The sequence below is a fragment of the Nesoenas mayeri genome, assembly GCF_963082525.1.
Source record: "Nesoenas mayeri genome assembly, chromosome: 2".
NCBI classification, from domain to species: Eukaryota; Metazoa; Chordata; class Aves; order Columbiformes; family Columbidae; genus Nesoenas; species Nesoenas mayeri.
Window position 1 is genome coordinate 30,937,490 of NC_137543.1, and position 25,874 is coordinate 30,963,363.

A 25,874-nucleotide genomic window follows, 5' to 3' on the forward strand; every position below is an offset into this window, starting at 1 on the left:
CCTTGTTCTCTCCAAAGGATTCGGGATAGGGCTCTTGTTTGATCGACAACATCGTAGTGAAAAGTGACATCACTATTGTTGTGGGGGCTGTCAAAAATTTTATGTTAACCTGTACAATAAATGTAATGTTACAAGCTGTCAGGATAGCTGACTAACACACTAAAAAACATACACTTATAACTATCAAATGTTCCTAGAGCTGAAAATACCTCATTTGTTTTTAGAAAGTAGCTTGGTACAGGTAGGAAACATTAAAAAATATTTACAGTAAACATTAAAAAAAAAAAAACACAGAATATACAGCTAAATTATCGTAATGCTCAGACATGATCAGCTACTATACAGAAAAACAAACTGTTCTGAACAATTGGAAGTTAAGGTTGTCTTGTTTCTAGAAGTTTTTTCTTTTCTGCCCCTATATGCTAGAGGACATTTTCATCTTGAGTGATACAAAGTTCATAATAGTTATATGCTCATCATATCAGGTTTGGCAGTGCAAAATGCAATTTACTACATTTCCTCTGATTTAATATATGCATTAATATAGCACATTCCAAAAATCTAGTGTGTTATGTCTTACTGAGTGCATATTTAAAACAGAATAAGGAATTTAAAGAGACAATTATATAAAAAAAAATTCCCCACAGCATGGCTTCTGAACTAGTCTTTCACAAATGCTTTTCAAATCTATTAATTCTACTCATGATGAATGCTAGCTACCCTGCCAAATCTGAGGAAATTACTTGAAAGAGCAACATCCATAAAAACCACTAAATTCAAAATTAATTCCAAACAGTCTGATGTACTGCTTAAGCAATATGACACAGGAAAGATAAAAATCCCTAAGAACCTAACAATATGATTCCAGTGGTGGCAACAACAGCCTCCAGAGCAGTATATACTGACAAGAGTTATGCAACAGGCCCATATTACTGTTTGCAATCACAGAGCAGACCACCTTCCCAGCAGGGTTTTGCCACACTGTGTGCCCGTGCCCTGCAAAAAGTATCAGGTTTACTACAAACAAGCAGATCAGTTGTTCAGCATTTGATCAAGAGCTGCATCTAAGGGCTTCCAGACCTATGACTATGAGACAGACGTCAGGCAGCAGTCACAGCTACTGTTCTAGCAGGCTGCTACCCTAAAATCGTGAAGTGCTCAAGTATTTTCCAGATAAAAGATCCCAAGGGGGAAGGGGGGGGAGGCGGAATCCCAGAAAAGCCAGTGTGTGGTAGCCTAGAGATGAAAATTGAAAAGACTTTCTCGGAAGTTCCATGTATCCCATTCATATGTGGTGTATATGGAATATATATATAGATGCATATATAATATGTAATATTCGAATATTATAACATAATATGTAATATAATACTATGCGTATATATGCTATGCATATAGAATATAGATGCATATTGAATATAAAATATATGAAGAAAATGCACCCTTTACCACAAACCATGCTGCGTTCATTCAGTCCCTGTCCGTGTAGAGAGATACTGTTTTATTCCCACTGCTATTTAAGAACGTAAGAACTGTGATTTCCGCCTCCTCTCCCCTGCTCCCCCCCCGACCCCCGAAAATTCTCTGATCCCTTCTACGCCGGCGCTCCACCACGGCACCTGTTCGGCTGCCGTATGAGAAGCCCCCACGGTACAGCGGGACTTCGAGGTCGTTAACACCCCGCGCTTGACACAGCTCTGGGGTTTCGGGAGCCAGGAGGGCGCAGCCCCTCCGCCCCACCCTGCGTGCCCGCCGGCTTCTCCGGAGCGGGGCCGCCGAGGGCGGGCTGACCCCGCCGCGGAGCCCGCACCCCGCTCCCCGCTCCCCGCTCCCCGCTCCCCGCAGCCATCCGCGCCGCGCGGAACTACAGGTCCCAGCGAGCCCCGCGAGGCCAAGGAACTACCGCACCCGAGATGCAGCGCGGCCGCGTCCCGCCGCAGGCTGCCGCGCTGCCTGCCGGGAAACGGAGGCTCTACCTGCGGCGCGGCCGCCGGGACTCGTAGTCCCTGCCCGCTTCCTGCCCGCGCGCCGCAGGTACCAGCCCGCCCCCAGCCCCGGGGCGCCGCGCGCGGGGGGCGGGGCCGGCCGAGGGGGAGGGGCGGCCCCAGCGGCAGCACGGCAGAGGGAGGCGATCGCCGCGGCGAGCAGGTGAGTGGGGGCGCTCGCCCTGCCGGCCCGGCAGGCGGGAAGGGGCGAGCAGGGCAGGAGGCGTGAGGCGCCGTGAGGAGACGGGAGGGCAGGCAGGCAGGCAGGCAGGCAGGCAGGCAGGCAGGCAGTCAGTCAGTCAGTCAGTCAGTCAGTCAGTCAGTGAGGCAGTGGGGAGCTCGGGCCGGGGCGGCCGGGAGAGCAGAGTCCCACCACCGCCCGTCCCGCGCCGGCCCCCGCCGGCGGCGCAGCTCCCGCGCACCTGTGCGGAGGCGGTTGTGCCGGGCCCTGCCGGTGGGGGCGTCGCGGGCGGTTGGGCTGCGGCGCGGCCGGGGCTGGTCACACCAGGGCGGAACGGCGGGGACGGAAAACGCCTTCCCCAGGCAGGGCGGGGGTGAGAAGCGGCGCCGCACCTCCGAGGTGGTGCCTCAGCTGTGGCACCTGCCGGTGTGTGGGCCCGTGCGGCTGGGCAGGGCTCGCAAGCCGTGCAGGGAGCACGACCCGCCGGTACCGCGGGCTCGGCAGCCGCTCCTGAAGTTACGTAAAAGGGCACGAGTTGCGTCCCATCGGCGGCGGTGCCGAGCGCCGGGCGGGCCCGGGCGGCGGGAGCGCTGAGCTCCGGGCGGCGCTGCCCGCCCCACGCCCGCAGCGGGGACCGCCACTCCAGGGCCGTGCCGGGCGCTGGGAGCTGACTGAGATACCGACGGGTTTTGTTTGGTTTCCAGCTGTTTCAGAACCATGAAGTTGTAGGCAGAGGTAGGCAACGTAAACACGTCCTGCTGTGGGATTTGGGAGGGGAGTTCTCCTCGGTTGTTTCCAACTTGGTGACAGACTCTTCGGGGCAGGAATTGCCCTCTTCTGTGTTCTTATGCATGCGAGGTGTGAATAAATAGACCCCAGTTTTGAGTTCATAAATAGATGAAATGTGTCATTAAACTAACTCGATTAAAGTCGGCACAAAATGTTGGGGTTTTGCTTTCTGTTTTGTTTTTAATTTTAAACCTAACTCGGCAGGTTTTCTCTTTAAATATTCTACTATTTCTTCCGCGGTAGCACTTAAATTCTAAACAAAAGCCAGCCTGACTGTTGTCCAGAGATGTAATACATGTAACCAGATCACAAATAGTATCGCATAGCTAAAAGTCTTCTAAATCCAATTAGAACTGTTAAATAAGGATTGTTTTGTTTCTAATCTATTATCCTTGAATTGCGTGGCTTACGTGTTTGTCAGTGAACATTCAAACCATTAGCTTAAAAGGGTTTGGAATTGCGATAGCTGCAAGGTGGAGGCAAACCATTTTTAAGTGGCTTTTATTATAGTCCATTTGCTTCACCCGCAAAAAGGGAGGCGGCTGTTGTAAACACCCTGTAGGGTAAGTTGGTGTCATACTGTTTTGTAGCATGTGACAGCAGGGTTCCTGGGACTCGGCCCTATCCTGTTTCAGATGGAGCAGTTCAGTACATCCAGCAAATATTCTCTTGTTTTTATTTCATTCTTACCTTACAGTTGGGCATCAAACTAAACTGAATACAGGTTCAGAACAGGGAACAAATTTCTTACAAAAAGTAAAGTAAATACCTAGACAAGGAAAAGAGTGCAGCTGCTGGATTATCTCTTGGGTGTTCTGGAAGCTGGTGTGGTGCAATGATTCTACTGCTTTAGTGCAGTGACATGTGAGACCAGTCCATGGTGAAGCTTGGGTAGTAGCAGACTGTGCACCTATATCTTCCATCCTCATTGCACTCGTGTAAACAAGGATCTGTATGGTTTGCCCAGAAGTTTGTTTCTTTTACCAAATGGTTTTCTTTTCCTTTTATTGCATGAGTTCGTAGTAAACTTATATATTAATAGAAAAGGCTTGAGTCTGAAGGTTGTGACACTCATTTGAGCATTGTATTCTTTTGATAATGTTTAGTCTTCATAAAGTGTAAATTAATGTGATTTTAAGCCCTGCTGTCAGTCATACCATGTAAATATTTTAGATATTTAGAAATTGTTATATTTTTACTGTATGTGTTTATGAGCCTGAGTTCTGATGTAATATCTTTTTTCTGTTTTCTGGGGAAATAAAATAAATTACACAATGTGGCCTTTTCTCACTTGGCCTGCCATTTCTGTTACTCAAAGAATACTCTTATGCTACTCTTCGGAGTTTATAGGAATCTGGGTGTGACACTGGTAGTATCATTCCCACTTATTTATCTATGGGTATGCTTACTGTGTCACATTGAGTTCAGAATATCCTTTAGAAGCAAATATCATGACCATTTAATATGCATTGGGTCACAACTTGCAATGATCTTGCAGAGTACTAAAGAAAAACAGAAAATGTATCCTGGGAGCAGACCTAATGCAGTCCCACTGCTAATGAGTGTTCAGTCAATGGTACCAAATTACAGTTTGTCTGACATAAAAGCTGCTGAAGCATGTGCAGTATAGATGTCGGATTCTTAGTATCAAGTGCTTTGCTCTGTGGAGCTCTACAGCCTTTCAGTTACATATGTGCAGTTAAGAGCAGTAGTAAGTATACAAGCTCAAGATAATAAGTTCTTGACTGGCATTTCACTTTTAAAGACAGAAGTTCTTCCATAAGAGACACTGTGCAGAAGTGTGACTGGTAAAAGTGTTGTCATGGTTTGTCGTTATTTTGTTTTGTTTTGTTTTTCCCAAAAAATCCTGAAAAGCACAGGCTTTTTTTTCTTTTCGAAATCTGATTAACTCCTGAGTGAATTTCACAAGATTCCCTGAGATGTGGGCTCCTTTTCCTTTCCTGGTTGAGAGTCATAAAGTCATGTAGTAGAACATAATAACCACTTTTTAAAAAAAAGTACAGATCCTTTGATTTTTTTGCTAACTTGAACTCAACTGGGTTCTTCTGTTTATAGTGATTTAATCCCACATGTCCCAGGAACATAGCTGGGTGGGTGATTCTTTAAGGGGATGCTCTCAATTCCTTACTCTGGTAACATGGAAAAGTCAGTGAAGTGTCAAGTGAAAAAGGAGTTACCCTGTTTAGTGTTTTATGCAGAAGAGAATATTGCTAGAGAAAACCAATCAGAGAATACTTTGTCTTGATATTTCTGTATCTATTAAAAAAAAAAAATTATTGTGAAGCTCATTGTTCGGGGCAGAAAACAGATTCACTTGCTGAGATATTGGTGGAAAAAGGGATTTAGATCTTGGTTTAACTCCAGGAGAATGTCTTGTCTCCAAGACAGATGTGACTTGATGCTTTCAGACTATATGATCAGCTGTCTGACATGTGCAGTTAAGTCACACAACCAAGCACAAGACCATGTTGCAACAGAAGCTGCTGGAAAGTCCAAATCTTGTACCTGACCAGCAAGGTCAATCAACAGGAGTTTACAATAATGACATTTCTGCTCCCTCAGATGCTGCAAGTGTCCAGCCTCATCCCACAGTGAAGCAGAGCTGCTCCCAAGGAGTCACTGACAGTTTGAAATTGTTCTTGCTGGTTAAGTTCCCTGAGCTTTCTGACATACACAATATGTGAAGATTTTCCTACGTAGCTGAAAGGATGAAGAAGTTTGATTTTTTTTTTTTTTTTTTTTTCTTCCCCCTTCACTCGAACTCTTTCAAAAACATTTTTCACTCTTTCTTGTTGAAGCTGGTTCATTTGATATGTATTTCCTTATTCATATTCGCTAGGATTTATTTTAGCAAGAGAATGAAAGCATCACTTCACCCTGGCAATTAGGAAACTCATTTGGTTTTTGCTCCAGTAGATGATTGATTGTATATATGACATGAATCAGGTTGATGGTTTCCCTCTTCACGGCCGCTTGCAGCCTCGTGGTTGATTGGAATACTCTTGAGTGAAATGGGTGGTGACTCAAATCCTATTAATCCAAAGAGGTGACCTCTAATTTGCATCTTGTAAGAGCTCCTCTTTGCGTACTTCATTAAAATAAGGAGATGGTACTTTTTTGGCAGTTTACTGTCATCTTAGTTTTCTTCTGCTTTTTTAAAGAAATGTACACACGTGTGCACGAAAGATTAATTTTTGCTTGAAATGGTTCTCTTGAAGAAAAATACAAAGTCTTCTATCTATCTTTCTTTCCCTGAACTTGTTTTTTCCATTTTAATCTGCTGGAATGAAAAACTAGCTGCTATTATAACCCTGCTTTTGATGTAAATGGTTGTAAAACCTAATTGCTCCAATTTGAACTATAGAAATGGCACTCAGTTAACATTGTTACAAATGTCTGGAGCATTATGTGCAACAGAGTTGTTTTGAAAAAATATTTGTTTGAAAACAGATCCATTAAACTTCAGTGAATAAGTAATAGATGCAAATAGGTTTTTTCATTTAAGTTGTTTACTGTGTAGTCTTTTGATTTATGTCATGTATATTGTTGCATGCATGTTTAGCTCGTGTAGTCTGCTCTGGATGTCTTACAGAAGCAATTCTGAGAAAAGTTTCTGTACTGTTTATACTAAACAGCTGCTAAAACTACACCAGCTGCTTATAAAAATTGCTGACTTTTTCAATAAAGCAAAACAGCACTTAAATCATAAAGGACAAAAAGATTTTTCTCTTTTGTAATCTAACTTAGTAAATTTTAATTTTAAGAGTGAAAGACAGAGAATGTCTGTAAGGCTATCCATCAAATCGTAGATACACCATTTAAAAGCAGCATTTTAAATGAAGCCAATTTTCTTGTGAAAATGTGTACCTGTCAATACCATCTCAACACTGATACAAATTTTTCCAAAGAAGTATCTTAGTGTTGCTTTTACTTAAAAATTACAACAATATTTTCTCTCCTTTACTGCAGGTATTGTTCTTGAAAAGAGGAGAAAACATGGCTTATGCAGTGAATGAACCTTAAACTCCTGGGCCCAAAACAGGTTTCTTTCATGAAAGATGGCAACACCATACGTACCTGTTCCAATTCCTATTGGAAGTTCATCACCCAGCTTTACAAACAGAAACCAAAGAAGTTCTTCTTTTGGGAGCATCTCAACAAGTTCCAGCTCATCAAAAGGACAGCTAGAGGACTCTGCCATTGGTAGTTTTAAAAAGATGAGCGTGCCTGACCAGATTGGTTCTACATCATCTGCGTGTAGTAGTCCACTTGTTAGGACTAAATTTATAGGTATGGATACATCCATAGAATACTCTGCTCAGCCCGTAGAAGAAATAGAGCAGAATTCAGATTCCAGGACCTGGGAAGATCGACCATCCACACCTACGATACTGGGTTATGAGGTGATGGAGGAAAGGGCAAAATTCACTGTAAGTTTTGGGGATAGATAGTATAGTTCATATTCTAATGACAAGATAACAATTGAATATACTTTACATTCTCTTTTAGTAGTCAATCTTGCAGTTCAGGGATATTGGCGTACTTTATAAATACTAGTTTAACTTCCAAGTACAGGAGAATATCATTCCTGTTACATAGGTGGGAAAATTAAAACTTGGAGGCAGTGTTTCTTCTAATTGTGTACGTGGAATAGAAGGAATTCATTCTACTTGAGGTATCAATTTCTGCTAGAAAAGGCAGGAATTCCTGCAAAATTACAAGTCCTTGTGAAATTGAACTTGTAGAAGCTCTGGATTGTTAAATATCTTAAATAAAATGTAGTCTTTTATTTGAAATGAATGGTAAGACATGCTGATATTTGCCTCTGACAGTTATTGTTAACATACAACATTTGTATTAAAATGCAGACATATAGTTTTTGGCTTCTTGCATTGCTATGTTTAGTTTCTAACGTGGGGAAATGTTCTGAAAACAGCAGAGTGATATGTCGCATCTGCAATAGCTCATGGCAGAAAACCAGTGTAACTGATTTATATGGATTTTCAAAATGTACTGTAGGTGGCAATTCAGATTTTTTTTTTACATGCCATAAATATATTAACACATTTGTGCATTTGTTTTCGTCATTGAAACATTTCTTTGAGATAACTAAGCAATACTTGTGGCACTGATGGAGGTTGGTTGTTACTAGTTAGTTATTAATAGTGATACTTTAGGAGAGCAACAGTCACAAATAGGTAAGGAGGAGGAAACAGCAGACAACTTTTTTTTTCCTCCTTTTTTCTTTCAGAGAATTGTGGAATCTGCTGTCCTTAATGTTGAAATATTAATAAAATCATCAAGTTCTTTCTGCAAAAAATTAATTGATGCTGTTTTTTAATTATTTAGGAGTGATGGTTTGTCTTGTCATAAGGTTTTCAGTTTCTATCATCTTCGTGCAGGGTAGCATAAGAACCAATAATTTTTTATATGTAGATTAAAATTTTAAATAATACCTTCAAAACTAAAACTATGTTATTATTAAATTGACAAGAGTCAGTCTGAAAATATGCCACGGCATATTCCAGTTCGCATGTACAATGTTATTCAACTGTAGTTACTGTGACAACTTTGACTCCTTATTTTATGTAGAAGGCCAGGTTACAGTACACATGAAACATTCTATGTTGTTAAAGTGCTTGGATGCATTTTTGCTCTTCCTGAATTCACGTCTGTTGTTATGTTTGTTTCTGAAGTACATAATTAACTGGGTTTTCTTTCAGTTGCATGTTGAAAATAAGCTTGCTATTGTGCATTAAAACCAGCAAGTAATTAGTCCTAGAAGTTTTGGTTGCTTCTGCAGTGCAAAATCAGTGAGACAGAAGACAGTGGAAATTAAGTTGAAATCAACTGTAAGAGAGGGAGACTCAGTTGCTGAAATTTTTTTACTGCTTGTTAGCATCTCATAGTTCCCAGGAGTATGATTTTGAATTACTTAAGCTGGGTGATGTACTAACTTCAAGAGTTAAATGTTAGTGCATGCTGGAACACAAGGCTGCTGAAGCTTATGGGAGAAGAAACCTAGGCTGAAAAATGTCTATGTTTATAAGCAATTAGTCTCAAATGAGTTAGCAATCCCAGAATGGTCAATTAGCACTTGTTTTTTTGTTTTTTTTTTTTTATTTAAACCAACTAGAAATGATAATTAGAAGCTCAATCAGCCAGAGATTTTTACTAAATATTGACATATCTTCATTGAATATTTTGTACTTATGGAATAAGGCAATTCAGGATTGCCTGGAATTATGTTAATTTGTCGATATATGTAGGCTTTTTCCCCCAAGACCTTATGTGAAGGAATTGACACTTGATTTTGTGATATTCTAGTTTTTCTTCTTTATTAATTATAAATCTTAAAGAAAAAACAAACCCCACATTTTTCTCAGCTTTGGCAAGAAAAAATGTTTGTTTCAGGTTGACCATATTTTTTTTTGACCAGTAATCATGAGCCAATTGTGCTCCTTATTATAATTAAGTCAACCATAATTTGTGAAGACATAAAAAGTTGTCTAACTATTCAAAGTGACTGTCAGACTAACTGGATTTTTTTTCATGTATGCATTTGTAAGCAATGCCTTTGCAGAACTTTTAGTAGAACAAAATAATAAAATACCTTTAGCAAGTAAATTCAGAAGTATATTCCAGAGCTTCTCATTCTGTGTTTTATTGTGTACTAGCAAAGAACCTTGACAATTTTATATAGCAGTTCTGGTTTGTGAAATTTTAAGAAAATAAAAATGTTTGTACTTTTGGTAAAACATTTGGACAAACACACAGAAAATGGAAGGCAGAAGAGTTCAGTTTCAATGCTGGTTTCACAGACATGTCTTGCAGCTTGGATTTTAAACTCTAATAGCGTTTTGTTAATGACTGAAATATTGCCTCTGGAGTCCATGACTTCCACAGATGATACTGCTTGAAAGTGGAATTCTGTGTTTAAGAAGTAGATAAGAGAAGCGCTAGCTGAAAACTTGCTTCAATTTGCACCATAGTTATCTGTAGTTTGTGTTATTGTCTGCAATATAATGTATCATGGAATACAAAAAAGCTAAAAGCACCCTCACATGTGTACAGAAGTTGGATAGCACTGCGATTATCGCATGCTGAGACTGCAACAAGAAAAATACATTTATCAGTTAAGACAACTTGTTGTGAAAACACAAAATACTGGAGAAGATTTTACTATGTAACACTTTAGAACATGTTTTAAATAGAATTTGGTTGAATGCCTGAAAGGGATTGTTTATCATTATGATTCCAAAACCATCTTTTTCTTCATTGTATTTTTTAACTAGAGAACACCAGGACTGGGAAAGCTAGCGCCATGCAGAAAGTGAGGTTGTAAAATGAGAACCCTTCTTCTGTACACACTGTTCAATATTTTTCTGTTTGAAGTTGTGTGTTGTTAGATTCATTGTGTTCAGGCATTTGAATATCAGTCCTCGTAAAAGGTAATGGTTTGCTTTACAAAAAAAAAAAAATGTTTATCCATTTGCTTTTAAATAGGATAATGGTACTGCTGTGCTGTTGTCTTGCTAAATCTGATTCAAAGGATCCATTACTTCTGTTCTACAGTGGTAGTATAATCATTCTGATGCAGTTATCTCGGGAAGTGGTTGTATTTTGCGTGGAAAGACAAAACCTAATACTCAAGACAAATGGAACCAGAGGAGGATGTTATTTTTATCCTGGTATCACTTTTCCTTGTGAAACAAGTCAGATGAGACATTTTAAAACAATATAACACTCAGTACCTGATTATTACAGTCATCTCAAACACAGGTTAGTCTCAAGGATTAGTAGAGTAAAAAATTTGGCAAAGGTTGAAGTAGATCGCTAAAACATACTTCACTTACCTCTTTGAGAGCTGAGACTTGTTTTTTTTCCTGGGGAAGAAATCTGGATGCAATTTCACAAACCCTTTATTACAGATAGAAAACTTAGTTAAATGTATTTAGGAATTATTGAAGCTTCTTTAATTTCTGAAATTAATTTATACTATTTGTACTGATAATTAAGTTGGGGCGGGGGTTTTTGTTTTATTTTAAAATCCAATTGAGGACTTTTTTTAATCTGTGAGTCTTGTTTCATTAAGAAATAAAGGATAATTTCAGCCTTCCAGACAATGGCAGCATGAAGTTCTGCACATTTTTCTGATATTCTTGTTTTTGCACACAGGTGTACAAAATACTGGTAAAACGAAGTCCAGAGGAAAGTTGGGTGGTTTTCAGACGGTATACTGACTTCTCCAGACTTAATGACAAGGTGAGAATTATATTCTGGTAAATTCTCAGCTAAATTGCCTCACTTTTCTTTCATATTTCATTGTGTCTAACGTTTTTTGTCACTTTTTCCTTTTCTTGCTTTTTTTGCTGCATATAAAACACATACTATATTCACGAATGAAAAACATATGATTCCACATTTTTTCGAAGATACATGAAATAGCCACAGCTGGTGTAAAAAAGGTCTTTCTTCATCTGAAGCTGTTAGTGTCCTTCATACTTTATTCCTAGTCTCTGTGATAAAGGAAATCAACTCTTTAATAGTTGTATTCCCTGCATAGAAATAGAACTAGAAGCCTGTATTCTCTTGCAGGGGAATGATCCAGTAATTATTCGGTCCTTTTCAGTGCAACAAACTCTACTTTTTCATGATATAACTGAGGTTTCATGAATGTAACAAGTTCTTCATATGATAGTCAGTTTTCATTTATTTTCAGTGTCTTTGAAGTTGTGAAATATTATATTAGATTTTTGAAGCTGAAGGCAGAAATGCTGGGTAAATAGGAGTTCTGGGTCAGCAACTTAATATTTTTAGAACACTTGAAAGCCAAAAATGTTTGTCTAAAAAGCACAAGGTTTTGGGTTTTTTTTAATTGGTAGATAGTGTTTGGCTATCCCATTTAGCATTATTTCTATAGAAGCATAGAAGTAGAAGAACAGAATTGCACTTTTCCTTGTCCTATTGTTCCCTTTCATTCCAAGTTTAACGTATTCTCTGCTATTACATTCTTTCATGTTCAAACTTGTGACTTTTTAACATTCCCTTTTTTAACCAATAGTAAGGGATTTTTTGTTTACCTGTTCTGCTCCTTGGATCAGTTTACCTAATCAACTAAGAACTTAATTCTGCTGAAATTTTGAATATGGACTTGAACTTACACATTTCTCTGGGTTCTTGCTTTGACCTATTTGAGTATCTTTTTAGGCTACCTGTAAAACATCAGTGTGGTCTAAAACTACCACACATTGTTCAATCTGAATTAGTTTGTAGAGATTTCTTTCTGAAGAAATTTGTCTTTTAATTGAGTCTATCCTAAGTTAAGGAATGTATTGGCAAAAGCCTGACTTCTTTTAAGATAATGACATTCTGGGGATTTCAACTTATTTCAGAAGTCAAGTCATGCAAAAGTTTGTATTTTGGTCAGCTACGCCATATATAGGTCAAGAACTTGCTTACAGGTGTTGACTTTTAGTGTGGTTGTTAGTAGTTTGAAAAATTAAAATGCCAGGTGTATTCATTTTAGATTAGGTATTTATATTTTACACGTGAATTCCTTAGTTTTGCAGTCAAATCTTCGACAAAAATGTTCGGCTTCTAGCTTGATTTATAGGTGTTAGGATTTCTGTTTAAAAGGAAGAATTTTCCCTGTGTCACTGACTGAAGCTTTTTCGTCTTTCAGTATACATCAAAAGTTCTGTTATGTTCCTGTTCTGTAATTCTCTAGAAGTTTCAGAACTATGGTATGTTTCAGTTCCTGGAGCTGACATTGCTGCATTATAAAAAGCATAATGTCTTATGAACTAAAGAGTAAATGGTTATATGCACGCATCAGTGGTTCAAAAGGCCCAGTGAAACGCTTCCAATTCGTTGTTCTCTAATAGCAAATACGGACATGAAATTGCATGCGCGTATGCTTTCAGAATTTTCTGTACCCTACCTCTTAGTAATCCAATACAAACAAGACAAATACACTGTTCTATAAATCCTTTTCCCACCATGCTTCTTGAGGTTGGTGGCAAATTATTAGTTTCCTGAAGTGGTATTAGAAACTTGGCATTAAATGCCAACTGAATTGAGTAATCGATCGTTATCATGGCTATATGGATCAGTTTGATTGAAGTATTAACAAAGAGGGAGTGGCTTTTCAGGAAGACCATTCAAAGGCAAAAGAGCAGTATGTTTTGTATGTGTCAGGCGTTTACTTACACTCAAGTCCAAACTGAGGTGAGAGCTGGACTTCGGCAGTGGCTAAAAATGGACAAAATGTGAGAATAAGAATGATGTCACAGTGGGGACGTGTAGAAAAAATAAGGATTAGACGATTGAGTGAATGCAGCTCAACTAACTAATAGAAGCAGCTAGTGAGCGTAATATCCTTTATTTGCCCTGATTTGTCAAATAACATAAAGAAGGCAACATAGATAAGCTGTAGGATCCTAGAAGGTGTTTTGTACTTCCACCAGTTTCTGAAATAATTTTAGTATGGAACAGCTAGTAAAATAGAAATGAACTGGAGTAAAAGAGCTCAAAACCATGAACTCTCCTTTTATGAATGAAATTACTAAGTGCAGTCCCAGGTTAGGAACTGAATAGATTCAGAGTGTGAGCAACAAGTTCTTAGAATGTCTAAGCTGTCTACTTTGCTGGCAATGAAAAGGTTATGAAAACTCCATACTTACTGAAAGAACACAAATAAAAGATGGCAGCGAAGGAATCCAATGTAAAGGAAAGATGACATACTGCCTGTATGGGTACACAAGAAGCCACATGATGATCTCAAAGTCAAAAGTAACTAAAAAAACAAAAAAAGATTGGCACAAGGGTAGTAGTACAGACTGCTAAAGACTAAGGCAGAAGTGCTGAGATGCAAGATGGACTGTCACAGAATGCTAAGAGCAATAGATGTTGTTCTATAAATCATTAGAGCCAGAAGTAAGGGAAGGAGGCAGTAAAATAACAGATCTATTACTTGAAACTATGGGAAGCAACTAGCAAATGATACAGAAAATATTGAAATACTGTTTCTTGCTGTAATATTAAAAAATTCCATTTTGGTGGATGCTGAAACATGACCGAATATGAGGGATTAGGAGCAAAGGCTGAAATACAGACATTTGGCTAGATGCATAGTGCTTAGTTTTGTTTTAAGAGCAACTAGTAGGTTGGAGAAGTATGTGAAGAATACCCTTCTGTCCCCAAAAAATGGTGGGAGAAGAACTTTGTGAAGTTTATTACTATACTGGTAGAGATGTTGAACACATAATGAATGAAGAAATTAACCATTTTTCCCTGAAGCTGTCTATCTATCATAGAATCATTTTGGTTGGAAGAGACCCTTAAGATTATCAAGTCCAACCATAACCTAAATCTAGCACTAAACATGTGATGAAGTAGGGGAGAGACATGTAGAAAAGATGCTGGATCCAAGCAAGTCAGTGCCCTGCATCAAATTCAGTACTTCATCAGGACTTTTTTTCTTGGTTTTCTTAATTTGGTTTTGGTTTTTATTTCAGCTAAAAGATATGTTTCCGGGCTTTCGGTTGGCCCTTCCACCAAAGCGCTGGTTCAAGGATAATTATAATCCTGACTTCTTGGAAGATCGTCAGTTGGGACTACAAGCATTTCTCCAGAACCTAGTAGCTCACAAAGATATTGCTAACTGGTACGTAATTAAACTTTGCTTGGGGCTTGGGGTTTTTTTTGTGTTCAAAGTCCTCGTAGAGGCTTCTAGGCTCTAGCAGTATGGGACATACACAGTAAGGGACTTCATTAACACTCATGTTGTGCATTTGGTCATTATGTGAATTATTTGGTGTCCTATTAAATTAATCCCATCTTAACCTAAGCAAAAAAGGAGAATTGGATTGTATGTGGTTACCTATTAAGTAAAAGCTGTAATATTTAAAAACGTAGACTAGTCCCATGTTTATTCCTAAAACATTACTTCCATGTGCTGAGTGCAGAATTTATATCTAGTTAATTTATATTGAAATTACAAGTTAGGCTTTCATAATGGAAGGTACCTGTTGTATTATGTGATTAGTTCTTAAAATGTGTATTAAACTAAAGAATTCTAATTGACATGGTGTGATACTAATAGAAGTACCTTTATAGATTGTTTTACTTATGTAAATGTAAACCACAAATCAAAAAATACTTAAGAGTCTGAAAAACATAATATGTTTAAGCAACAAAGTGCAGAAGTCTCTTTGAACATTATATTTTTTCATACGAAGTGTGAAATTCTTCCAGAGCTGGAACATGAGTATACTTTTGTCAAATGAAATATAAGATATTTTTAATATAGGCCAAAAGATAATTCTGGTAAGCAAGTTGCTAGAGGCAGAGCAGTTAGTTCTAAAAACCTTTTCCAACACCAAAAGTAAAGCTATGAGGTTGCTGTACCAAAGATTCTTTGAGGAGTGAGTCTAAGGAGCTGTTTTCATCTGAAACTTCATTTAAAATGAAATTCTGTGGAGGAAACAGCATTCCCTCAATTTTAAAGGAACTAAAATTGGTGAGCTGTGGTGTGAGACCATATAATATTCATATCTACTTTACTTTTTAGTAGAATGGCTGTTATTATATTTGACATATTTTTACAAGGCATTTAACTCTTGAATCTGAGAACTAGAGATTAGTAAGTACGTTTGACTTTTGGTGCTGCTTGTAATAAAAAACTTGAAGTGATAAGCAGGTAAATAAAAATACTTGGAAAAGTAATAATGTCTTTTGCAGAGGGAAATCTATTTTACAAGTAGTTATGAGGGAGCTCATATAAAATTATTGAAAGACAAGGGAAAACGATTGATGGAAATTTAGGACTATTACATACGGAGTTCTGGATCACAATTATGGACACTGGTGTTCAGGACATCTGGAAGTTATCTGGAAAAGGGAATGAACAATGAGATCATGAAGTATCACAGAAGGATCCCAAGGCACTGAGTGACTAATATCACTTGTCATGTCATGAAATGCAAGATGATAGTAAGTATATACATACAGAATTATAAAATCAGTTGGTTTTTACAACCTGAAAAATAAGTGTTGCTGTTGATACAGTTTTCTGAAACCAGTTCAGTATTCAACAGTAGTCAAAAAGTTGCTTAAAAATTGTTGAACGGGAACTTGAAAGAAGAAAAAATGTTCTTGCTGTGGGAATATGAATTGCATTTCCACATAGTCCAGTGCTGAAACATGGCATTTGATTTCGAAAGAGGATCTGCTAGAAACAGAGAAGGCAAGCTAGGGCAGATGAAGCTACTGAGGAACTTCCCTGCAAGAGGAGTTCTGTTCTCTTTAGTCTGCTGTCTTGAGAAAGGGCTGGCTAAACACGGCATATGAAATCATCAAAGGGATAGGGAAGGTGAGTAAAGAATGTTAATATTTTGGATGATTCATAGTCATCTCTCAGTATGTCACACTGACTTGTGAAGCTTTGTTGGGAGATGTCAGAGACAGAAAGCTTAAATGGTTTCAAAAAGAAATTGGGATCAACATGTGAGTTCTCTCTAAGTGGCTATTAAACATTATTATATGGCTGAAATATGTGGCTGAGAATTTTAAGAACTTCATGATTATTAAATTACAGAATAACAGCTGTGCCAAAAAAAGGGAATTGTTCTCTAAATGTCACTTATGTTATGCTGCTGGAGACAGACTAGCGAGCTATGTTGATGTTTAGTCTGCTTAAATAGATCTGAAGGCTTTTTGCTTCATTTTGATGCAGGTAGTTTGATATTTCAGCTGGCTTGTTTGTATCTTGATGATGATGCATATTGGACAAAACAGTGTTTTTCATAATTGAAGGCAAAAAAAACCCAAAACATAACTTGTAGGCTGCCTGGCTTATCAGATCCAAAAGGGAATTTAAATGTTCGTGGAATCAGTTTGTATTTTGGTTAATGAAGAGCTAGTTAACTTAAATGTGGTTTTGAGGAAAACTCTCATCTTGGCTGTGTCAGGCTCTGCATGAAGATTAATTTTTTTTAATAAGTTCGTAACTTGTTGGTATGGCTTATGTTCTAATATTTGTATCTATAGAATGTCTGGATTCCTCAGGAAACTATTAAAACTAGGGAGATTTGATCTGATTTTTATTTTTTTCACCCACTTATTAGAGAATAAAAGGTACTATTAATGGAAATTAATATTTGCACCTTACATGAGCAGTGGTGAGCATCTGACCCAGCTTCCTCCTTAAAAGCTCACTATTTCCTTCTACAGTTTTGGAAGTAAGTCAAACTGGGTTGCACCAAAATGGAAGGAGCCTTTTCTCTTTGCAGAGAATTCTCTTTCACGTCTCTTTATGCAATGTATTATCGTTGAGGTTTATTGATAGAGAGCAATACACACTTCAGGGATAGGAGATTTCATTTGGTATACCTATTTTTTAATAAAACTAGGTTCACAAAGTAGTTTAAAGGTACAATATAGGATGGTATGCAGGTGACTAAATTTGGAGTCTGTGTTTTATGTCTTTTTTTTCCTCATATTTTGCCTTGTATTGAAGATTCAGTGATGAAATGGAAATCCACCCACAGATTTAATGTTATCCAGGAAGTTTCATATAACCCATGAAGTAGGAGAAAGAAGTTTAACCTGCTAAACAGAAGTGTCACCTGACGTTCTGTAGATGACACAGCTCTCCTCTGCCTCCACGCTGTGTCAGAAGCAGCATGAAAGGGACAAACTGGCTGAGCTGCTGGGGCTTGTGTGCTGTGCACTGGTGTACTCTGGTGTGCACCAGCAGCGCCACCGCTCCTGAGGGGGATGTTGGCTGGCACAAGAGCCAAGAAAGAAGCCATGTACACTAATCTCTGTTACGTGATGCTAACATTTATGCCATCAGGTGCATATTTTAGATAAAATGTTTTCAGGGACTTGTGGCTTCAGTTTTTTTACCTCCTTATGTAAAATAATGAATCTACAGCTTTCAATGTCAAGAAGTTTTGAAAACTATGGAAAAATACAGATTTTTGCCAGCAGCTGTAGGGGGAAGAAAAAGGGAGGAGTTAACTTGATGTAAGTAGATGTTATATGTAGATTAGATATTTTTGCACATTTATTTTTCTGGATGTTACATTTTTCACTCACAAGCATAACTACATGTTATGCCATTTTAATGTTATTCTTTAATAACGCAAAATTACTAGCAAAATGTAGAAATTAAATACTTTAAAAATATGTTTGAACTGAGCTATGTGACTAAGGATGAAGGTATTGAAGAAAATGTCAAGCAGAAGTGTTTCCACATAATGAATTCTTCTGCATTAGGCATATGTGAGTTCATTCAGCATCTTTATGAAAAGAACAATTCAACCATTAAAAAATGGACTTGGGCATCACACTGGAAAAGCGTCTCTTCAAGCAGATTAAACTGGAGAGGAAAAAAACAACCCCGGTCTTCTTGAAAATGTGCTTTATATGCCTGAATGACTTTTCATTTGGTTTGAGGTTGTTTTCTAATAATTTAAGTCATGACTTTGAGTGCTAATCTTGGTTCAAGTAGCAGATTTTTTTTTATTTGAGTATGTGGGAGAAGGTGTTCTAATAGTACAGGTTTAGACTATGTCTTGCAGAGGTCATGGGTTGATTAATGTAAAACAGTGGAGAGTACTTGAAAAAAGAAAAATTTATCATATTTGTGATGTAGATGAAGTGGGGAAAGGAATGATGATTGATTATAGGAGAAATTTTTTCAGGTTAGTATAAATGTTTATGAGGTAAAGGTGGATATGAACAGAAGAATTCTCATGAAACATTGGCTCAAAAAGAATACCTCCGTCTTCACATGTGCAATGAACACTTGAAAGCAGGCTTACAAAAATACAACAACAAAATGAAAGTTTAATGTATTTTAGATAAATATTCTTCAGAGCCTTTCTGAAACTAAAAGTGATGGTATAATCAATTATTGCTGTTAGGTGAAGAAATTTCTCTCCACATTTTGCTTGCCAAACCTAAAGCTGTTTTATTAGATTGGTAGCTGGGTATAAGTTTCATTTCTTGTGTTTCTCTGCATTTGAGGCAGATGCAAAGTACAATGATCAGAAGCCAGAAGATTAGTTCCTTTTGCCCTCACCCTCCCATGGGACTTGGGTGGGATGAAGAGACAGGGAATTAGTTTGGATTTGCATTTTCTATTCTTGTGCATTTGTTGCAGTAGGAGATGATTTAGAGACTTATAGTAGTGAGTGAAATCACAGAATCCCAATATGTTGCTACTCACTAATTAGTTGTGAATAGAATATTCTGATTGGAGGTTATTTATAGAAGAATGAATACAACAGAGCAGGCAAGTCTTAGAAAGGTGGGTGAAGGAACATGGTTGAAGATACTGAAGAGTTCTGTGAAAAGTGATGAGCAAGACGCTCAAAGGACTCTAGTAAACCGTGAGATGACTCATACTCCCTTCTGGCCTTTGCAAAACAGTGCACAGAGGGGAATGGCAACTGTTACACAATTTTACACTATTTTAAGTTGAATGCGTTAGTTTGACCTGCATCTTTAGAGATGCTATGTAGTATATGCATGGCACATTAACCTTGTCACTTCTTATTCTTTTATAATTTATTTTTGTGTGTATATATAATATATACTGTATGTATAAAAATTATATACTGTGTATAAATCAATTGACTGTGATCTTAACAAAGCAGAGGTACTGAAAAATGCTTACTTCCACTCTTTTTTTCCTGAAGGGATCTGCATATGGATTTTAGCAGCATACTCTTTCATCCATCTTTTAATATTTATATTTCACCAGGATAATTTTTCAAACCTCATCACTACCAAAGTGATAAACTTGTCATTTGTCATGTAGCATACAATTCTATGAATATTTGAAAAATCATGTTAAAGGTGATTTACTTGCTGTTTGAAAACTCTTAAGTGTATTTGTGCAACTTAAGTCAGATTTTAAATACTGTCCCTTGTTAACATACACAACTGAGACTTAATAGTTTAACATTATTTTGAATACTTGGGAGTAAATTTGAGGATAGATGTTTGTGCCCCTTAAAGAAATACTGCCCTTGTATGATCATATGTAAGTGTTGTTGTTTTTTGTACTTAAAGTAATTTACTCTCTTTTACTTGGTAAAGCCTTGCAGTGAGAGAATTTCTTTGTCTGGATGATGCTCCAGGTCCTTTTGACAGTCTAGAAGAGAGCAGGGTAAGTGGTATGTGACATGATAAAAGGAGAATGCAAAAAGCAGTAGTTATTGTTAGAATATTGTAAAATCTGCTGAATGGTGTGGAATGAAACATTTTTATTTATGCTTTTTCACAAGAATTTCCAGATGGATGTATTTCTTAAACTGACACAGTCTGATTATCGATGCACACTGATAATCCTTGATTGCTGTAACTGATCCCTCTCCCAAGACATCTTTCCCTTTTTGCCTTTTATGACCAATGGATGAAATTTTTTTTTAGGGCAACTATTTATATAAGGCAACTATTAAATATAAGGAGAGGTTTTGTAGGTTTACATTCAGCATGTTGTTACAATCTGTATAACTTGGACTTCAGGTCTTGCAGTAAAATGTTCTTGCTGTGGAACGTAATGAAAGTTTAATTCTGACCACGAAAAACAGTGTTCTTGCAGATAATTGAATAGTGTCAAGTAGGGTTGTAAAAGAGCAACCTTTTGACATGCAAATCAGCACACTGAACAAATAATACTGTTTGCTGCGGCTTATTTTATTTGAAGTATGTTTCACTGGCATGCAGAGCTATATCAAGTCTGTCTAGAATGGGTCATCTTAGTTTTCTTGCTTTATAGAGTAATGATATGTTTTTAGAGATCATGGATGTTAAGTGCTGCTCCTTCAACTAAATTTATATTTACCAGTTTGTTTTGTTTAAGTGGGATTACCTTGGCTCTTGTTAAATTATTATGTACATCTGAAGGATGTGGTGTGTTTTTTGTGTTATGAGCTCATATTTGATCTCTATACATAGCTATTCAGATAATTAATTAAACTTAAGTGCCTTCTTCATAGAGATTTTCATCCTGCATACTCTGGCGAAATCTCATAGGATTTTAGGCAAACTATTAAAATAGCTGCACTATTATAGTTTCAGCTATTAACCATTTCTGTAAAGTTTATGATACAGCTGTCATGAAATTCTGGTCTCCAGGCGATACTCCTCGCTATTATAGAATGGTTGGGGTTGGAAGGGACCTCTTGGGACCTCTTGGGATCAGAATCTACTCCAACCCTTCAGTGCAAGCTGGGTCAGCTACTGCAGGTTGTCCAGAACTGTGTCCAGTCAGGTTGTGTATTTTCTACAGAGGAGACTTCACAGCATCCCTGTGCAACCTCCTCCAGTGCTTGATCATTATCACAGTGAAAAAGTAGTTTTGTGTGTTCAATTTCCTGGGTCTTAGTTTGTGACCATTATCTCTTATCCTGTCAGTGGGCACCACTGAGTAAGAGCCTGGCTCCCTCTTCTTCATCCCTTCCCATCAGGTATTTATACCTATTGATAAGATCACCCCAAGCCTTCTCTTTTCCAAACTGAAGTCCCAGCTCTCTTATCCTCTTCTTACATGAAAGATGCTCAAGTCCCTTAATTATCTTTGAATCCTGAGCCTTGGGGTTTTGGTGGACAACAGTCACAGAAATGTAGGCAAAATAGTTAGTCACTAAAGCCTTTTTTTTTTTTTTTGTTATATCCTTTGCAACTGTTTCCACAAGTTCCTTCCCTCATGATCTACTGAAGAAGGAAGCGAAGCTCTCTTCCAGCTGGCCTGGTTCTGTTGCCCTTTCAGAACTTACAGGGAAAATTGGTCCCACCTGAGTATTAGAACTGCACCAGGCTCCAGGTGTGCAGCTCTTCAAGGTGCAAGATGTCTCATTACACACCATTCCCTGATAGGTCTTTCTCAGCTTCTGTTCACCTTTCTGCTGTGGTGGCATCCTTCAGACTGTGTCACAGTATCAAAGTATGTTTGGGATTGGAAGGGACCTCAAAAGATCATCTAGTCCAATCCCCCTGCTGGAGCAGGAACGCCTAGGTGAGGTCACACAGGAACATGTCCAGGTGGGTTTTGAATGTCTCCAGAGAAGGAGACTCCACAACCCTCCTGGGCAGCCTGTTCCAGTGCTCTGTCACCCTCACCGAGAAGAAGTTTTTTCTCAAATTTAAGTGGAACCTCTTGTGTTCCAGCTTGATCCCATTACCCCTTGTCCTATCATTGTTTGCCACTGAGAAGAGCCTGAGAAGAGTGTTTTCCTATTCAGTTGTGAACAGTGACTGCCTTTCCTTGGGCAGCTGATACACAGATTGCAACTAGAGATGATTTTTTCCAAAAGGGTTTTTTTAGTTCTCAGAACATTGAAACACTTCACAACGCCCGTGGAATATTTTTAGTTAAGCTGTGCATAAATTTAAAGGTAGGAGTGATGTAACTTAACTATATTCTTAAGGAAATAATGGCCAGTTTTCACTTAGAGCATCAGCAATCCTCAACAGCTTTACGAAATACACTAAAATTCACTTATTTGGATGACTGCTTATCTGGAATGATTGCTAAAGGAATCACTAAAAATGCTGTGTGAAGAATAAATTGCATACCACATGTTCTTGGCTCTTGCAGATGTGAATAAAGCTGTGGCTTAACTGATGATTGGTCTTCAGTGCCTGTTAACCAAGATAAATTTGCTATCTGAGGCAATAAAATAATTTAAAACTCCATGGAAAAAAGAAAGGCTATTGGATTGAAAAACACTGCATTTGTTTGAATTGTGTGATTACAGGAAAACTTAACATTTTCAAGAAGTTGATAAGTCTGCTTCAATTAAAGCTAAGAAAATAGTAGCTTCTTGATGTTTGTAGCCCATTTTAAACTTTGAAAAAACAGCTTTGTTCTTATGAAATGTTTATAGTCAGTGTATTCTGTGAATTAGTAGTTCGTTGCATGTAATGTTAAGCCAAGAAAGCCTCTTATATTGGTTTCTTGTTTAGCAAGAATGCGTAAACTATTAAATCAGAATTGCACGTTCCTGTTGGTACACTTACTCTTCCCAGTAGTAGAGCAGCAGGCTCTGTGCCAGCACTTCTGTCACTCCCTGCATGCGGTGGATGTTGCATTATACGTTGGCTCTTCACATTAAGCTTTGAGATTGCTCCCTGTGACATTCATCAGGGTGTGCTATATATACCTGTCATGCTCAGCAGAGTAACACAGTTTCCTTACCACAGTTGAGCAGTTAGTGTTCTTTGCGTTTCATTAAACCTTTTCAAAGGTTTTTTTTTTGCGGTGGTCTTCTTACTCTCATGATTGTCGAATTTGTAACAGCTGTTTGGTGCAGAACTGTACATTTTTGTATTTATCCTGGGTAAGGGAAGAACGTGCATTTTATCCAGATATTTCTGTCATCTTAGAAATTGACTTCCAAGTCATATGAAAGCAAAGCTTAAATGAGGGGAAGGGGGGAGTTCAGATGATGTTCCATATAGGCAAAAAGGTTCAAAAGTAGGGACTGTGCACCAAAGGAGAGACACCTCTTTCTAAAGTCTCTTGTGAGACAAACAAATGATGTGATAGAGTATATTCATTGCAGTTTATTATAATAAATTCTTTGTTCAAAGCAAAGCAGCATTGTTTTATTAAGGACAGAACTTTTAAAAAAAGGTTTTTCTACCTTTTAATGAAAATTAATACAAAGAAAAGCAGCTACCATTCTGTTATAGGTTGATGTTTCTAAAAGAAAAATCAATAACATCAGTCCACTGAAGTTAAATGGAAGATGCTCTTAAATTTATCTTCTAGGCTTTCTGTGAAACTCTGGAGGAAACAAATTACCGTCTACAAAAGGAACTGCTTGAAAAACAAAGGGAGGTAGAATCGCTGAAGAAATTGTTAAGTGAAAAGCAACTTCATATAGATGCTATTGAAAGAAGAATTAGGTATGTAGAAATTGTACGGGGTTTAGAAGTTTATTTCCATAAAGGTATTTTCTCTATGTAGTCACAAACACCAGCTTTAAATGTATTATTGGAAAAAATTTTCTCAAAATAACCACACACAAAGCAACATTTTCAGTAGGCTCTTTCTCATATGCTGGCTAAAAAGTTGTTGTTTAGTACATGTGACTGAGAAAGTGTTGTCCCATCTTTTTTCTTCTGAGCTAACAGGGATTATGTTTCCTGATCCTTTAAGTCCTGTAAAGATAAGGCAAATATTCTATTCTGGTGTTGAAATGTTGGATATGTGAAATGCCCTGCTAGAGATGAGAAAAGTGGAAAAATTACTTTGAGTTATAAAATTCCACCTGTACTCAAAGTTTTGACAGAGCGCAGTGATCAAGCAGTTATGTGTCTGTATTAATAATGTGTAACTTTGTTCTGAATTGCCCACAGTGATGCCACAGACAGCATTAAATAGCACTGGAGATCGTCCATGTAAATCTAAGGCAAAAATGGTGGAGTTGTATTATAAAACTTTATGGTGCTGCTCTGCTAAATTTTGTAGAAGGCCCAGAGGAGTTGATGTTGGGTTGTTCAGTGTCCTGATAGACCTGCCAAGTCACTCATTCCGGGGTTCCCTTAGCAAAGGAGTAAATTCCCGTGGTCCCTTTAGAAGTTATTGTAATACTACTTGGGTTGGTGAGTCTAGCATATCCTGTTTGACTAACAAATGACATCTTTGGTTATAAGATTTAAGTGAACTACATTTGGAAAATGTAGTTCACAATTTTAAATTGAATTGTTGCAGTTTGAAAATTCTGATCTGAATACCATATTCAGTTTGTCACTTGCTCCTGAAGGCAAGTGATTCTGTTTGGAAGATGCTTTCCCTGTTTGACGAGATGGTTGTGACGTACTGCTGGCTTTAAACAGTGAAATAAAAATTAAATAACTTGCACTTGGATAAAACGTCATTATAAGAAATTCTGTGTGACTAGAAAGAAGAAGGCATGAGTAACAAAAAGGGATTTCATTTTTTATTACTTTTCCTGAAGACAGACATTCTTCTTAAACACACAAACACTCTGCCAGTTTCTCGGACATTTAAAATTACTTGCAAGTTGGTCAAGTAGTATCTGAACTCTGGATGGAAAATAACTCCTGTGATTTTTAGTTGTAAAAGTTTCCAAGTGAACCTGTGACCTTGTTTAAGAAATTCAGCTTGTCTGTTGGGAATTGAAACCAAATGAAACAGGTCTGCCTTTGGCCTTGTTGAAGTGGAATTTTCATCTGATTGCCCAACAAGAATTAAGCATCTTTGGCCTACAGCTCTAAAGGCCAAGTACCTAAAATATATGTGAGGTAGGAAGGGACAATTGGACCAGGCATTGGACTTGTACTTGTGATGCTGGATTTGGCCCAATCATAGGCACATAATCAGAATACTGCTGACTTATTACTTAAAATGAGTGCATTAAGATAAAACTATAGAAACAATAGTATTAGAGTAATTTTAAAAGCATGTGAAATACAGTAGTATCACTTTTAATACAAAATTGTTCACAAGATTTTCTTTCCAGTTCAGATGGCAACTCCCAACACTAAAATGGTGTGTGGCTTCCACACAGAGCAATACTTTGGAAACAAGGGGTTTTTTATAGTTTTTCATTACTATATTCCTATTTTTAGCCAGTTGGGCTGCCAACTTGTGTTGCTGTTAGGAAAAATATTATTACTCATCTTTTATTAGTAGAAAAATTTATTGCTCTGAAACCTAATGGGTGACTTTAAAATTACAATGAGAGACTTGGGAAAGTGTTGAAGAACTCTTTTCATCATCCTGCCTGTCTTCCATCTGACTATGTTTTGGTTATAAACCACCTGCCATTCAGGCAAGAGGTGTGTAGTTTAGATCATCTGCTTGTAATTTCTTACCTGAAGTCATAGTCACTCCTCTGGAACTTGAA

General features: G+C 37.9%; 1 protein-coding gene across 3 annotated transcripts in view; it reads left to right on the plus strand.

The window, feature by feature from the left end:
• Nucleotides 1-1,998: 1,998 nt before the first annotated feature.
• The window catches only part of SNX16 (sorting nexin 16), a 29,752-nt gene continuing 5,876 nt past the window's right edge, over nt 1,999-25,874 (plus strand). For 2 of the 3 annotated variants that reach the window (XR_013921906.1, XM_080340564.1), the window contains exons 1-6: nt 1,999-2,148; nt 6,946-7,406; nt 11,155-11,241; nt 14,496-14,644; nt 20,092-20,161; nt 23,771-23,907. Coding sequence is in view for 2 of the 3 variants with exons in the window: in XM_080340564.1 (XP_080196690.1) it covers nt 7,035-7,406; nt 11,155-11,241; nt 14,496-14,644; nt 20,092-20,161; nt 23,771-23,907 (815 nt within the window). In the remaining variant the exon portion in view is untranslated. Of the gene's footprint in view, nt 2,149-2,623; nt 2,902-6,945; nt 7,407-11,154; nt 11,242-14,495; nt 14,645-20,091; nt 20,162-23,770; nt 23,908-25,874 lie in introns of those variants that run through there. The other variant, XM_080340565.1, reaches the window with a different exon arrangement.